Source organism: Pseudopodoces humilis, chromosome 1, assembly GCF_049639895.1.
Source record: "Pseudopodoces humilis isolate 2021_Gansu_Grassland_sample_001 chromosome 1, ASM4963989v1, whole genome shotgun sequence".
Taxonomy (NCBI): domain Eukaryota; kingdom Metazoa; phylum Chordata; class Aves; order Passeriformes; family Paridae; genus Pseudopodoces; species Pseudopodoces humilis.
Genome location: NC_142200.1, coordinates 40,181,183 through 40,199,006, shown reverse-complemented (window position 1 = coordinate 40,199,006; position 17,824 = coordinate 40,181,183). Strand labels below are relative to the sequence as shown.

General features: G+C 34.4%; 1 protein-coding gene across 2 annotated transcripts in view; it reads left to right on the top strand.

Annotated features, from left to right (window-relative positions):
- The window catches only part of SNTG1 (syntrophin gamma 1), a 318,063-nt gene that overhangs the window by 225,202 nt on the left and 75,037 nt on the right, over positions 1–17,824 (top strand). For both annotated transcript variants that reach the window (XM_088057611.1, XM_088057609.1), the window contains exon 11: positions 1,025–1,154. In XM_088057611.1, the coding sequence (XP_087913737.1) occupies positions 1,025–1,154 (130 nt within the window). The remainder of the gene's footprint in view (positions 1–1,024; positions 1,155–17,824) is intronic.

The window sequence follows — 17,824 nt, the reverse complement described above, 5'->3', positions numbered from 1 at the left end:
TTAGTGACACTCAGTTTTACCCTAAAGATAACAGGCACTTTGCTTGAGCCATTCTCAAAGAATCTGAATAATGTACTTAAACTATGAATTGATCATTAACAGTTGGGTTTGTAGCAGAAAGTCAGCAGTGGAACTTGGTATTCTCTGCATATTCAGTGATCTCCTAATCTGGGATACGCATTATTATTGACGTTTTTTTGGTTTTGAAGACAGAGACCTGTGAGCTTTTAGCAAGAAAGGCTATTTACTGAAGAAATTAGGTCAGTTACTGCTTTAGCATCTGAAAAATTTTCTCTTGTTCTATAATTGCTCAGTGCCTGCTAGTGAAAAATCAGTCTATAATGAGTTATAGATTTATGTACATGTGCCCAGATTGGTGCTGGGGGTAGAGGCAGATGTAGGAGTGTATTTTGTTAATGATCCTGTATTCAGAAATGCAATTGGAAAAATCATTAATGCTACCTGATCAATTTTGACTTCTCCAGGTTTTCAATTGGTAGTTTAGAAGAGAAACAAAATTTTATAAGCTTGAGCAACCAATAAGGGGCTGCTCCAGACAGTAATGCAACTGTGTTTAGACACTGTATAATAAAAGTAAAACAAAGGTGTTGAGAAAAAGATGCTGGTATTCACTTAATTTACCAAATTATTGCCTATGGTTTACAATGTACTTTCCTTCTCTTTAGCCTGCTGTATTAAAATATTAAGTCTTAGATATGCATCAGCTCTTTCACTTGTTCAGCTTCTGAAGTTGTACAGCCTGCTGGTCAAGGATCTGTAGAGCTGGTCTATGGAATATTTTTATAGCCTTATGGAAGCTTAATATTGTCTGAATTGAGCTTTTAGCATGATTTTTTTTAATATGGCAAGTATTTATGAAACAGGAAAACCAGCATTTTATCAGTGTTTACTGGCTGACCTTCATTGTAATTGAAAGAAAAGCATTTCTACAAGTATTGTTAAAATGATATGCTAGAACTGATAAAATTTTCTTCTGACCTGATCTGTTATGATATGTCTATAGGCAAAATGCGTTCCAAGTAATTGCTGTGGATGGGGTTTGCAGTGGAATAATTCAGTGTCTCTCTGCTGAAGACTGTATTGACTGGCTACAAGCAATAGCAAGTAACATTTCCAACCTCACAAAGCACAATGTAAGTATGGATCCAAGTAAGCCAGAAGGTTTCCCAGTCATATTTGATTATAACTGTCATAAAAGCCTAATGGGCTCACACACAGAATTATCTGCATATAAACAATGCTTGAGGCTGTCTGAGAGAAGTCAACTCAGGTTTGTCGTCAAATCAGACTCTGTGAGAAGTCATTGAATGGGAAAATATTCTTCCCTACAGTCATATAGTTCACTTCATCGCTATCAGAGTTATTCACTTCTTAGCAATACCAATTAGGATTAGAAGCAAAGACCAGACACACAGGAGGAAGCCATGTGTGATGCAGGAACACATTTGAAATACAAAAATTCTGTACTTTCTTCATAGTACATCTCTACAGAAAGTGGTATAACCAGGTCTGAATTAAAATTTAGGTCTGTCTAGGTATAATTTATCATGATGGGAAAGGCAAGGTGCTTCTGTGTTGAAGATTAGAAATGTTCATTATCAGCAGTGATTAAATGCATGTATTCTTCATGAACTGCACTCTTACCATTTGAACTTGTGGGATAGATACCACTTTTTATTGAAGCTGGAATAAATGTTATGTAAAAGCTTTAGCAAATACCAAGTTCAATTGAGAGGTCTTCTGGACCTGCCTTGGGTGTGTTTACATTTAAAAATGAACATGTAGTTCGTTCATATCATTCAATAACATGCATGATACCTTCCCTGGTTTTCCTCAAAAACAGAGAACACATGGGGAACTCCATTATTTTGAACTGAGTTATAACAAGGAAGCCCTTGAGGATTTAATTTATATTTCCTTAAATCTGCTTTAGCTTCCCAAATCTGTCTCTGAATTTGCTTTTGTTTCAAATATAGGGAACACATTGAAGGAAGTTGTATTTTATGAAGATTTATAATCAAGATGCAAAACTGTGTTCCATCTGGCAGCAATATGTAAAAGTCATTGTATTATAAAAACATGACAGACATGAATTCATCTGCCATCTGCAAGCTTCTATGCAATACCAGCGAACTTTGTGGCTATTTATTCATCCTTAAAATGCTGTTGCTATGTAGAACCTTTCTTGTCTCACTAGGCATCCTGACAATTGAGGCATCTGGGTTTTTTTCTCTTTCCATCTCTGTTTCAGTCTACTAGTGGTTCTTGCTACTTAAATCAGTGGAGTTTTTTGCTTGTAACAATAGACAGAGGCACCCAAATTTTACAGGTGTTTTGAAGCACTTCAGCTCTGATGAGACTATAATTATAATTACTTAGCATAACTTGAAATTTGGCAACTTGAAATTTGGCAATGCAACGTTATTACATGATATTTTTTCTGAGTACAGTTTATAATTCTACACTAGTTTCCATAAAATAGAGAAAGAATTTATCTAATGTTTTATAAGAGGTAAATAGCTTAAAGTATCCAGCCCTTATGTCAATCTTTGTACTTGCTTTATCCCAAAGACATCCTGTAAAGTAGCTGTGAGAATTAGGGCTTATGAAAGTTATCCATGAGTCTATTTTTAGAATTGTCCTATTTGTTCATAGCTCTTATGAATTTATGGAAAACAATGACACTCCTTCCTGTAACATACTTTTCTTTTAAATTGTCAGTTGCCAGAAAGAATTAGTTATTTGACAGCATACGTGATAAGTGAATATAAGAAACCTCAGGAACACAGAGGGGGGGAAAAAACCCAAAGTGTTGAATAGAAGAATGATTAGATGTGATTAGAGGTCCCTGTAGTTTCTTTCTTTACAAGATGGTTATTGACATGCACATACTGTTGATGTTAGCATTTTTCCTATCTGAGAGAGGCATTTACTCACAGTCATTCACCCTTACTGTGTTACCCAGTGCCAAAGAAACAAAGAGAGTTAAAGAATTTATTTAATTCTTTGGGTAAATTCACCAATTTTTAGTTTCAATTCACTTCTCATTCCTCTCTAGAGGTTACAGAATATAATTTGTTTCATTTAAATACCATGCAGCTCATAGAAATATTTACTTACATGATGTTTCTCATATCTACCTTTTGAAAAAGAAGGAAACAAAGAATCAGAAAAAAAGGACTGTAACAGCTAGATTGTTTATTAAAGCATTTCCTTTACCCTTGTATCAAATTTGGGCTCTGTAGATTTTGGTGGGATTTCTCTTGCCTAACTTTAGATGTCTTAAAGCAGAAAGTCCAGAGTGAATCTTATTATTTACTGTTGACATCCATTTTATAATGAAATCAAATCCCTCAGGACATGTCTGTCTTTCCTTTGACTGGTAGAGGACCCTAGGGTGGTGAGTTCAAACTTGACACCTAAGGAGGCAGATATATATCCTGATATCCTGTCACTGGTGTCTTTGAGGGGCCAAAGCAAGTTTCTCTGAATAAATCTCCCAAAGAAATGCCTGGATATTTTTGTAAAAACATAAAAAAGAAAAGAAAGAAGGCGGCATACTAGTCTCAGTCAGAAAATCTGAATTATTTCACTTTTTCACACACAAACTGGCTGAAAAAAATTATCTGAAGGTTCAAACTCCAAAAATGCGAACAATTCCTGCGTTTCCACATGTATCTACTAGTTGTGAATATGGGTCTCTGCCTCCAAAATACCTTGTTGAAACTATAATCAATTTATTTTTTTGTAAGGATACTGTCAAAAACTCTTCTCTCATGATCTAACTTGTCCATATCTGACACAAACATGATGTGACTGAATTGCAGTATCAGCAGTATAGCCAATATCTACCAAGGAGATAACAGAAATGCAGAAGTAGAAGCAAAACCAAAATGCCTTGACATGATCACCATTTTTAAAAGACAATGTTGCTAACTGAATAAAGTCTGGAAGATGATGTCTGCAATTATTATGCAAAAAGACAGTTAAAATCTTAATGCAGAGATATAGAAAATTATATTCTGCCTATTAAGAAGAGATTAAAAAAAATCCATCTGCTGACTGATGTAGTTTACTGCATTTCAGATTTTCTTTAAGAGACAAACCTCAGGTATGCACTCTTTTTCTTCATTTTCAGGAGGTCAACACAAGCATCCTCCAGTGTTTTAAGGATACTGAGAGTGATACTGCTACTTCTAATTTCTTTAGGTCCCAAGAAACACACTCTCATATGAGGTGAAATACATTAAATTACACCACATGAATGGGCTTGTATACTGGAATGCAACCAATGTGCATACTTTATAAATGCACTGCTGGAAGTGACTTAATATCACACTGTAATTGAAGAGGTGATGAATCTATAAGGATCATTCATTTCTGAAGATGAATTCCTCTCCAACTTGAGTCACTTGAATTGGATCTGTGCTAAAAAATAACCAGTTTTATCAATAGCCTCAAAAACCAGAAGGGTTATATTAAACCTGAGGTTTAGTCTAAGCAATCCCAATACTGAAGTTCATGTGCTGAAATCTGAATATGCTAAATTGAATCTGGGCTTGGGAACTCTAATTCCTCTACGAACTGATGACGTTCTACATCTTTTTGTTGCCAATTTGGATGGCTGGCCAGAGCCATTTAAAAATGGAACAAGCTGCTCCTTCTTTTCTTGCTAATGCTCCAAGTAGGAATTTTCAATTCAGTTGTTCAATTCAGCTATGAACTATTTGCCTATCCATGAACTTTTAAATTGTATTCATTTGGGTTGTAATTGATACTGATTTATAGTCTTTAACATCTCTTTTATTAAATAATTTTAGGATGACAGTATCCAATGGGTCATGTAAAGACCCATTTTCTTATAAAAGAAATTTCTTTTAAAGAAATATTTCTTTTAAAGAAATTACACTCTGGAAGAATCTAAGAAAATAATCCAAAATCATGTGCTCTATAAAGAACTACCAGTTGCCAATACATCCCTAATTTATGCGCTGCAATTGTCAGGAAACTTAAAGGCAAATTTTTTAATGGCTTTAGTACAGTGAATGTCAGACATTTTGGGTCTTTTTAATAAAAGAATAATAAAAAAATACATTTGAGTTAGCAACTTCTAGCATATAGCTTCATAGAACCTTTGGGGATTTATCCTCACAATTAGGTATTTGTCACTTGTCTGTTGTTTTCTCTGTGGCAGATTTTTCAATAGTGAGGGCAATAACATATCTTTACCCTTTCCTCTTCCATAATTTCTGTGAAAGACACTGCAACAGTTAGACATTTATGCTTTTTACCTTGAAGCCAGCACTTGACAGCAAAGAAACAACATGAACTTCATCAGACAGAAATGACAGGCAGCTGAGGTAAAGTTTCTAAACTTTAGATGGCAAAAAGTTTTAAGATTATCTTGAGAATCCACAAGATATTACAAGATTTAGTTCACAGTAACTTCACTTTATCCCATTATATTGAATTTTTCTGGGTAAAATAACACATTTGTGAAATTAATGAGGCAAACATAGTTTATGATAGAAGCACAGCAATAGCATGAAACCTAGGATTAAGAGGTCTACAAACTGAGTATTGGCCCAATGGGTGTGTTTTCCAGAACCTAAACCTTTGTTTTGAACAGAGTTTAATTGGTATGCTTAAAAAGTAGGGCCTAGTGAAAGAAACTGCTGCTAAGAGAAAAAAAAATTGTTTCACTTTCAGTAGAAAAGAATAAAATGATAATACCTTATCTTTACAATGCTGAAATTTGGGTACTGGGATACTTTGAGTCACTAGGTAGAAGAGGAGACAAAAAGTAAAAACAGGAGAAAAGAACTGATTAATACAACCTGTTCTACTTGTAGGAAGAATAAAATATCACAGGACTACAATCAGTGTCAGTAATTTATTGAAAGAAATTAGTAAAACATGTTTCATTTTTTTCCAGTGGATGCTACCACCAGTTAAAACATACTGTGGAATGTTATATTACATGAATAAATCAATATCACTCACATGAAGTAAACTCATATTTTAGTTTTTTATTTACAATACAATGGCTAGCCATTAGAATGCTCTAATGTTAGTAATTTTTGAGTTTTCAGGGATTATATGATCTTAAATGTTCTGTGATCTGTGTATTACAATAAAATTTATCTTTTTTTGGTTACTCAGCTATGTGTGTTTGAATAAAATCAAAAAATACCAGCAGTAGTATCAAACCTCTTACGTTAAATTCTGTAGTAGAGCAAAAATCGAATACTGACAGTAATTTAAAAGTTGAAAGCATTATAAAATAAAGCCAAAAAAAAAAGAGAATTATAGGAAGTCTATAAAGTATTACTAATAGACTATTTTTACATATACGATTTAGATTTCCCAAGACACGAATACTCAGATAAAATACCTAGACATTATTAAGTAAATATGCATTTAACAACTTTTTAGGCAGCATTAGCCATTCTGGTGGCCACAGTGTTCTGACACTTTGAGTTTTGTTCTGCATTCCATTCTCAACCTTGTAAAGGGAAGATGACACAGACAGTCATTCCAGTACTGATATTGAGGTCTCTTTTGGAAAATTTAAAAACCAGAACTTGACACACATGTAACATACTGCTGCCATTTTTCTCCATGAATGATTCTCTTAAGGAATGTTGATCTACATGAATAACTTTAGTCAGTGCAGCATCAGGATTACATAACATAAATCACCCCTATTTTTCCTCACCTTTTTTTTAATGTAGGCTGTTATGAGCTGCACAATTAAAAACACATTTGTTTCCAGGTCACTTTTATCCAGCCTCACATATGGCCTCGTCTGATATTTACTTATATTTTTGGCAATTTGAGGTGTGTCTTATTTTACAAACATTTTGTTTGTATCTTGCTTAAATAATTGTGGATCATTTTACACCCTCTTAAAGGTATTGATTTCGCTGCAAAGAAATTTAAGTCTTGCCAAACTGTATTGCTGTTTCTCCAGTTTCATCTGCATTTCTATAATGTACCTGAGTATAAAGGACAATGAGGCAAGTAGGAAAACAGTGCAAGAAAAGAATATTTCTTTGATAAATATTTCTTCAAAATGTTTATTTCTGAATTATCTGGGAAATTTGTGACAAGAAACTTCTGTCTTCATAGTTGGAGTATTTGTTATGACACACTGATTATGGTGACGGCACTCATCATGAAGACATGCAGTCTTGCAGTATTGCTTTGGAATATACAGTGTAGACTTCAAGTACTCATGATAGGTTTTCAAAATAAATTAAATTTTCTTTCTGTGCTTCTCCAAAATGTTACAATTATTCATGCTATTTTTAATAATGTCTTTTTTGTTTTGCTGTATACGAGTACACAACTTTTGCAGTGCTCAGTAATATCTGATAAAAATAAAAACATCTGTATTAGTATTATATATAGAACTCTACAATACAATTAAAGACAAATAATGTCCCTAGAGACAATACAATAAGAAGCCCTTCTTTTTAAATTTATTTTTTAATGTAAATCTTAAACAAACAAATAAACAAACCAAACATTCTTCCAGAGAGAATATTTTTTGAGTTTTATATATGATGCTCTCACTCAATAAAGACTCCCTGCACTTTGATTCATCCACTTTAGTATGGAGTCAAATTAAATGTTAGCCTTGTGCTACTATTTGATTTAAAGCAAAACATCAGTATTATAATAGTATTTAAATTAAAGCAAAACATCAATATTCAATATGTTCTTTATTCTCTGAAGATTTATGTGAAGCTCTGAAACTCTTTCTCCTCCCTCATTCTATTATTACTGAAGGCTTAAGTTAACACATTATAATAAAAACTAAGATCTCTTTAGTTATAGGACACTTTGGAGGAATGCCACACTTGGTCTCAACATTCCACCCTGGCAAAAAGCAACAAGAAGCCTGTCGCTTAGGAAAACAAACCCAAAACCAAACAACACCACTTGATTGATTTTAAGTGGTAAAAAAAATGATGACCAGAGTAAATGAAATTGTAGTCTAACTGGGAATACAGGTAAGCTATTTGGGGGTTTGCAGAGAGGTAACACATGGAAGAAGAAAGGACTCATTATAAGTTGCCCTTTCATGCCAAAATACCAAGCTGCCCTTTCAGCAGCAGCTGGAGACTTCCAGCTACTGTAACCTAGTTTTTGTTGTGCAGTAAAATGTCCAGTATTCCACAATTGGTTTATTTTCATTGAGAATGTTTTAAAAGCGCTGTTGAATCACAAACTGCTGTTGATAACATAGCAACTGGGAAGTGGGAGGCTGGGCAATAATAAGCTCTCTTTTTGTATTCCTCCTCTTTGCTATCTTAAAAAACGCACAACAAACACAAATTATTCATATTTAAAGCAATGTTATCTTGTTTTGACATCCATTTCTCTTACTTTTAAAATATATTTTTAAAAGATGGCTACGTCAGGAGTTTTGCCTTTCTTCCACAACAAGAGAATTAAAAGATAAAAAGAATGAAAGAATTTTAAATGCACTCAAAAAGCTATAAACCACCTCAGGGTATATGTTATTAGCAGCCTAATGTGTTGAAAGCACTTTCTGTATTTGGTTGTCTTGCTTCATAAAGTGCCACAGAGGGCAAGTGAATTCAAGTAGTGCACAACTTATATTTGCCTGCAGAAAAGAATGCAGTCAGAGGAAGAGGCAGAGGTGTGGGGTAGAAGAGAGGGATTCCAGCCATTCCAGGACAGGTTTTAGAGGTTAGAGCAGATAAGCCCAGATAGGCAAAACAGCAAATGATCACTAAGCTGCAGAGGAAATGAGCCTCAAGTACTTGGGGCTTGCGGTTTCTCTACTAACAAAAGGTATGAAACTGTGACAAGTTCTTTATCTCCTAAAAATACCTGGAATAGCTGAGTGGCTGAGTGTGGGGAAGTCTGAAGTGTCTGAAATCCTAGCTGTGTTGATCACCTGTGTGGACACCAGCATGATTGCAGGTGTTTTGTTGGTTTTTCTCTCCAGTTTGTTTATTTCAGAGAATGACATCATTACATCCAAAACTTGTTTCAGGCTGTCATTGAGGTCATGAAGCCAGGCTTGAAAAACTGAGAATGAAGCACCTTGTTTCATTCTCATTTCCCAGGGCATGCTACTCTCTGACTTACTGTGCTGAAAAGCTATTAATTTCCTTTGAAAACTACTAACTTTTTGAACAGTTTATAATGAGTGTGTGAAGGTTTCTGCTTTTCTTCTTTTTCTTCTAATTGTTTACAGTTTTTTTAACAATTTTGCAGGCTATAAAAAGGCATTTCCTAATGATACCAATCAGGAACTGTAGTACAGTAAATCAAAGGGAAATTTTTTTTACTGCATTTATGAAATCACTTGATGCAGCTTTTGCCTAAATTATAAAAATTGTATGAAATAATTTTTTGTTGCTCTGTCTCTTTCTGAAATAAAGCCTGCAATCCTTCACTATATGAAAAAATGTCTCAGAAGCTATTAATCACATATATTTGATGAATATTAAAATGAATATACATTTTTATATTTGATGCATGTAATCACGTAATTCTTATTCCCCACTTTTGCTTTTTTTATGAGCCAATTACCAGTTATGTTTGGGTAGTTTGTCAAGAAAGCACTTTATGTGGTAAAGAGTACATAACAGGATCCTAAATTCTATTTTTATATGAGACCTCATGTGATAGGAAAGGCAGTCACTAATTTTTAGACACACAGAATGAATAAATAATAAAATACTACTGGAAAGGAGGCAAGCAGGCAGTTAAAGAATGCCTGCCTGTCTGTCTCACCTGTGACTATTTAATGGTTCAGTGTCATAAAATACAACATAAAATGGAACTGGGGGATAATATGATTTGTGTTAATCATACTGTTAGCTGTATTAGCAGAAAGGTGATGTAAGGTCAATGTAGATACACAATTCAGCTTATCAACATGATAATTCTAATTTTATTCATAAGGCTACTTCTTAAAAGTCAGAAGGCAAACCTAAGTTGTATTTCTAATTACTGACAGATGTTCTACTTCTCTTCCAGTGTGATGCATTGAAATCACACAAACAGTAAAAATTGTTTGTTTAGCCCACTGTTCCCATTATCCACTGACCATTCAAATAATAGATCACATTGTTCAGAGATAGATTTAAATATGTACAATGAATCTATGTAGATGTGATATATTTGCATGTTTCATTAGTTTCCTGATTGTACAGACGACAAATCTTAATAACCAAACAGAGTAAAATAGTATATGTCCAAATTCCAAAAATGTTTATATGTCTGTGGTGAACAAACACACAAGTACTATTTACTCCAGGGAAAAATCTGTTACCTGCCTAGGAGAAAATATTGTTTTCACTGTGTTTATTTCCTAAAGCAATTTTGTAAAGTAATAAAAAGGATGAAAAATTTCCTGTGGTGTGTCAACATGCTGGTGCTTCTCACATAATTCAGTCAATTTAACATTGTTAAAGGAGTTTCAGCAGTTCTTCCTCTCTGGTATCTGATTGTCAAGGAACTAGACTTCTCTTTTTATAACTATTTTCTGCTTTAGCTGATCTAAGTAATATGACAGAAATGGTAGCTCTTTGTCCCTAAAAAGCAAGATCCTCTCTACCCAATCTCCCAGTATAAAAAAGGGATATTAAAAAATGTCTTTAAGACTTGAAGGAAGTGAGCTCATCCACCTAACATAGGCAGTTACTTCTATCCCATTAACCATATAAAGACTGCAGATATCTCCAGAGGGTAATTCTATGTCCTTGAATTAAATACTTACCTCTCCCACTTCTAATAGGAAATGGCAAGAGTGCACTTTTGCATAATAGCCTACAGGTTGGTAAAGTCACCCTGACATGAGAGACAGGAGCTCTCCGTGCTACTCAGCCTGCAGCCTGATGCCATCTGCCTCACTGCTGGCCCGAGGATCTCTGGGGACAGCACAGGGCTGAGGCTGTGCTTCTCCTTCCAGAGGCTCTTCTCTGTGCTACCCACAGAGCCACACGTAAGCTTCTTGCCAGGGCTGTTGACAGGAGACAGGAGGCTCATCCATACTGTCTGGTGGGATTCATCCAGCAGGATTATTGCCCAAGTGCAGCAGATAAATGCTTTCCTCCTGCAGCCTGAGTACTGTATCTCCCATATCCTGGTGGGTACTCTGATATTACCCACCGTGACCAAATTGGACATTGACTCCCTATACTGCAGCGTAGATTTTATTTTTGCAGATTTTTTAACCCAACTTAGTTCTCTGATTTTATAAACAGTGCAGTCCCACAAACAGTTTTTTTAGCACAACTGAAAGGCTGGGTACATAGTGTGGATACCCAAGCAGGATGAGGAAAGTCCACACAAATTTCTGCAGCCAAGTTTTCCATTAAAGAGAAAGATCAGCAAAAACAGGTCTCATGTAGGTGTCTTGACCTTAGCAGCTGGGGATTTTCTGTACTTGTGAATGTTGTACTCAGATAAGCCTTCTTTCCCTTGTCTGTCTTCCTTTGCAATTCCCAGAAGTTTTAAAAAAACTAATGAGAATGTCTCTCAGCTTTTGAGAAGAAATTAAAATCCATGCTTCTTGAGATTTTCTCACCTCATAGGAAGTGTTCCATACCATTTTGGAGTCCTGAGACTTCTTAATTTGGCTTAATTTGTGTGAAAAAAATAGCTTTGGGGAAGTCAGATTGATGCAAAATGTTTTGGTCTGCATGAGCAATGGACTCATTCATTGCTGAATAAAGGGTGTAAATAAAAATATCTGTTGCTTTTCTTTTCCTCTTTTCATTCCTATTAATTTGGCTGCCGATTTCCCTTCCCAGGTGCAGATGTACCTGGGGAAATTGTAGCCTTTTTATAGCTTTATTATTGCATAGGGAAGATACAGTTTTTACTGGGTATTCTTAAATATATATTTGTTTAATATTTCTTCACTGGAATACCAGCCTACAGCAGCTGTGTAGATTTAGAAGAACTCCTAGCATCCATTGCTCTGTTTTACTATTTTGTTCAGAAAGGAAAAAATGTTTCTCTTCTCATGTATGCATTATGAAAAAGATAAACTGAGGGTTCCCATTCATGGGGAAGGAGGGAGTTAATCAAAACATTGTGGAAGCAAAATGATTGAATAACCTAAACTCTCTCTAGAATATATAAAAAAAAAAAGAAGAATATAAAGTTTAATGCTCAAAACCTTTAGTAAGGTGCATTTTATTGGTAAATATCCACAGGATTGTGAATATAATTTTAATAAGGACCCTTCACAAAGAAAGGTTCTGCCAAAGACACAGAAAGACCTGACATTCAGGTACCTGTTCTGCTGTTTCAGATCCCATTTTGCGTATTAATGTTATTAGTCACTTCCATGAAGAGTTCTGCGGTGTTGAAATGAGTTTTCTCATTTCTCAGTGAGATACTTGAGATATCTGCAAAGTCTTGAAGCTTTTATTAAAAGAAAAGTAATGGAAATGCAGCTACAAATATGAAAAAAAATAATCTATGAAACAAGTCAAATATGAAACAAAAAAATATGAAGGGTCTTTGCTTTATATTTATTAAATTAAATATAAGTGACCAATGACATTGATGTTTGGGCTTTCACCTGTACATATTTTTCTGTGATAAAGATGCTACAGGGAGTGAATATATTATTTTTACCAATTATTTAGTTCTATGCCCAGGCAAAAAAAAACCCCACAGGTGGCTTCTCAAACTTACATTTAAATAGTATGTTCATTCCATTTAAATGTTTTTCTCATTTTGTAACTATAGAAATACTAATTTTAAAGGGTTTCCGTTTTTAACATCATAAATAGAGTGTTTCACAGGAAGAAACATGTCCTTAGGCTGACATAACCCCTATAGAGTTGTGGAGCTAACATTCCTTTCCAGTTTCTCTTTAAATAATTTATAAATCACAGAGTTTGATATCAGAATTATCGCATGTTTGATATCAGAATTATTTCCTTTTGCATCAAATTAACATAAATGGATCTTTATATTGCTGTATAAACATAAACTATATTTTAGAATAACAGGCCAAGTCCTAAGAGGCTGTTGACAAGCTGTTTTAAACAGATTATTTTTAAAGTCATGTGCTTAACGAGATAGTCAGTATACCTCTCCAGATTATTTAGCAATGTGTCTGCACCTTAATTAAGCTAACTACTCTTGCTGCAGCAGTATGGCTATTAGTTCATTCATTTACGAAAGAGCAACCATAAACAGCATTTTCATCTCAAAAATACAATAAGCAGCAGTCAGGAAAATGGAGTATGCAATGTGACTAAAAAAAAGAGTAGTCCCTGTTCAAATAGGAAGTAGAACTTTAGAACATCCAGGCTTGCAGATGGCTCTGCCAGTAAATTAATTTTCCATTTACATAGCTGGATAGATTGTATGCCAAACCTAGCTGAAAGCAATTATAGCAGTCTGACCTCTATTTAGTTTCTTATCCAAAATCCACTTCACTTTACCTTTGTAAGTTCATAGACCAAACCAAAATAAATCACATCTTGTTTGTTTTATGCTTACATTTTTTTTAAAACCCATTTAAAAATAGACTCATGGAAACTTCCTACTTCTGGTTATAATACAACTCAGTCATTACAGTGGGGTGACTTAGGAGGCAGTTTGCATCTTTACCAGGTCATCAGCAAATAATAAAGAAACAAACTTGCCTCATTCCTGGTCTGTGTAGCTTCACTGGCCATGTTGGGTTTATGTTGTCAAACTACAACTCTGTGGCATGCTTTTTTTTCCCTTTAGATTTGAATAGACAACCCTTTAGCTCCAGAAATGTTACCCTTTCAGCTTGAAAAAAGATTTTGTTGGGTTTGTTTATTTGTTTTTGTGGGTGGTTTTTTTTGTTGTTGTTTTTTTTTTGTTTTTTTTTCGCATGTTGCATCTTCTATCCCAAGCACTAGAAGATTAGAAAAGTTCATATGAATAAAGGGATTATTTTCAACAGTGCCAATCTTTTTATCAGCTTCTTACTAGCTCTTTGTATTCTCTGTATTGTCTCTATCTCTGTGTTTACTCCTGTTATTTCATTAGTATTTCCTATTGAGCACAAGGTAGTCTACCAATTCATATAGTGTTACCAGTGCTAAATAACTTCTTTTACATTTTCACATATGAATACTTTTATAATCAAAATTCACTAGATAGCCATATTTTCTGTAAGATGCTTGTTCTACTGGTCCACTGGAAAGAAAAGGAAGTGTCATGGCTAAATGGTTAACTCTTCAGTATTGCAAAACAGAAGAAATCAGTAGTTCAGTAGAATTTGTAATTAAGAGTGGGCTTGGGAAGTATCCCTTGTCTACATAGAACCAGAAACGATAGGACAAGATGAGATCTCAGCTGGCAAGCAGTAAGAGTGCAAATAATTTTGACATATACCATTGATAACAGAGAGGAGAAGAAAAGGGTAGGCAGACTCCATTTTGAAAATAAACTTATTGGCAGACAGTGACAAGAAAAGAAAGGTATAGAATGCTCTTTTTGATCAGAATTTACTCAAAAGGTCAGTTGTAAACAAATTATTGTCACCATTAATAAGTGTGACACAATCTTGAATAAAGTCAGATCATCTTAGAAATCAGAGAGGGTATTAGGTATGCATTAGTGAGAAGCATTTTAGATACATGCATTCCAAATACATCCTCATTACTTAAAACTTACAAGAGATTGAGCTCCTGTTCTAAATCCATTTGCTAAGTACAGGAAATTTCTAGATGAAATAAACTGCAGTAAAGTAGAAGCTATAAATTTTGTGTGGCACAGAACAGCCTGTGCATATGGTTTCAGAGTAAAAACTCACTTCATATAGCTGTATGTTTTCCAGTTCTGACCAGCTCGAAACGAAATCTTCTGCAAATTGTAATGAGTGTTTTAACATCTGCCTAATTCCTGCTAAGAACAGTTAGTACTCAGAGTGAAAGAGTTATTCTGTATTTGATGGAATTTCTGCTTTCATATGTCTTTGGGATTCTCTTCTTCTTGGGCCTTGAGCTGATGCTCTCACAGCTTTATGAATAGGCATGACAATGTAATAGTCATAGTAATTCAGATATTTAGCTGGTTTTTTCAGTTCTAATTTCTTAAAATAACACACCATTTTTATATATAATACTATTTTAAGTGTTTTTGTAATGTCAAGTTTATGCAGTTAATTTTCTCATTGTGGCAATATATAATAATGTAATCGCATACAATTTTACTTACTACGCAGCATCTGTTTTTGTTACAGCTTGATATATGCATTTCACTTTTAAATGATAGCTTTTATGTTCCACTTATGCCATTATCTTCATCATTATACCTTTGCTGAATAATTTGTTTCCTCATTTTTCTTTTAACTATAGAACTGGAGTAATTTTCTCAGTAAGCGTGTACATGCCTTTTTATTTCAGGAAAGATAAAGTCCATAATAGACAGCTAGAACATCACTAAAATAATGAGAGAAATCATTGTGGAAAAAGAAAGAATATTTTTTTATTTGATTCCAGTAATTTAAGTGTCATGAGGATGACACTTAATGAGGATGTTGAAACTTATAGAAATGTACACATCTTGGTATCTTGAAAATGTGGGATAATACTATTTGTATTTATTAGCTTATGATATTATAGAATCTTAGAATATCAGGTTGGAAGGGGACCTCAAGGATCATCTGATCTAGTCTTTCTTGCCAAAGGCACAGTCTAGACAAGATGCCCAGAATCCCATTCCTGTGAATCTTAAAAGGATCCAAAGTTGAGGAGTCCACCACTTCCCTGGGGAGGTTATTCCAATGACTGATTGTTCTCGTTGTCAAAAATTTTCCTGTTGTGTTAAATTGGGATCTCCATGGGAGTATCTGGTATTCACTGCCCCTGTGTTTTCCCTATGACTTTCTTGTAAAAAGGGAGTCTCCATCTTCTTTGTAGTCACCTTTTAAATACTGGTAATATATAGTAATAAGGTCTCCCCTAACCCCTCTGTTTTCAAGGCTGAACAATCCCAGTACTTTAAGCCTTTACTTATGGCAAGCTTTCCAGTCCTTTGATTGTCTTTGTGGCCTTTCTATGGACCCTCTCTAAGTCATGTTTGAACTACAAGAAATACTGATAGAGCAATTGATTGACTAAGCAATCTCCTTTACTGCTGAAATGCAATTAGACAGGGAGTTGCTGTTCTGAAATCTGTCTAAAACACACACTAAAGAAAAAGTCATCTATAAATTTGCTTTTAACATCCTCAGTGCCTGTCTTAGACATTCTTATTGCCAATAAACCGGAAGTTTATGAAGGGTTGGAGAAAATCCCACTGATCTTAACTATTATACCTCTCCCTATTTAAGGATTACAAGATCGTATCAAAACCAAGAAAAATACTCCACCTACTATTAGTGTCAGTTTAACAATATTGTTAAAATTAAATGGTTCTTTAACACACTTCTCAAAGAAGAAGGAAAAAAAGTCTGAGCTTGAAAATTAATTCATCTGTGCAAAAACCTTTACCCTACTCTTTCTTCTCCCTTGACGTCTTCTACGCCTTAGCCTACCTTTCATCCATGGTCCCACTGACACACAGCTCTTTACACTTATATATTGTTCAGTGTTTGAGCATTCCTTTTTCAGAAACACCAGAAGATACTTGAGGAAACCCGTATTTACAGAGATTTTTGCTTTCTATTTTATAATGAATTGTTAGTCGTGAGGTGAAATTGGAGATCAGTAGAGAGAGCTGTATTCCTTAGAAGGGAATGAAATTCAAGACTTTTTAAGTTAATGGATCAGCAGCTTGTTAAGAGAAAGAAGGTTAAGGAGAGTCCAATCTTTCCTATTTATGACAATCTGGAAGCTTTATTGCAAAAGACTTTCTCATTAAAAGTCAGCTCAGGGTATAACTGAATACAGTGCTAGAGTGAGTCCATGATTAATCTGAATACAGAGTAGAGTGAGGCCTGTTCTGTGTCAGGAGGAGGGGCAGGGTGTATTTTATAAAATATGAGGACATGTCTTTTAAATATACAAGCACTACAAAGTAATTTTGTAGTGTTTCAAGTAAAATTTAAAATGATCAGTTATACAGATGAATGGGGAGCTTCCAGCAGAAATAGGTACTGAAAAACTCAGGGGTTTATACCAATCTTAGAGCAACATATGAAATTTCTTTTGTAATATAAAATTTAGCAATTGTGTTACTACCAAGTTTATTATCATGTGAACCTAATTCTCAACAGCTATTTCACATTATGTCAAGCAAATTATCTAAGTAATGTAATAACAAGTGATTTTTTAGCTTATAAGCAGTTTATCTGGTGCTGTCAGACAAATTGTCTCATAAATATTGCTGTTATTCCTGAGAGCTTCAAGACAATAGAGTAGTGTAATTCTCTTAGACAGAAGAAGTGAAATGTGACATAATACTGCAAAGACAAGGTGTTTCTATAATTTTATTTTTAATCCACTCAAACTAAAGTAAATGAATGGGTTGATTATGGAGTGGATCATATAATACCTATAAACACTACAGAAAACCTCTTTAGTTTTGTTGCCTTAGGTAAAGGCATTTGTCTATGCTACTGGCAATTGGCCAATGTAATGAATTTTGACAGCAGGAATTAATTTAGACTGGTACGTTGTGGTGTAAGTATTAAATGTATTTTAAAAATCACTGGCTACATTTCTATAGGTTCTGTCAAGACAGTTGTCTCATGTTATGTATATTTGTATATGATGTGAGGGTATAAAATTCCCCATTTCTTCTGTTATTTTACTACCCATTTTGTCATATTAAATGCTGGACTGTGAACTGCAAATGTTATCTGTAAAAA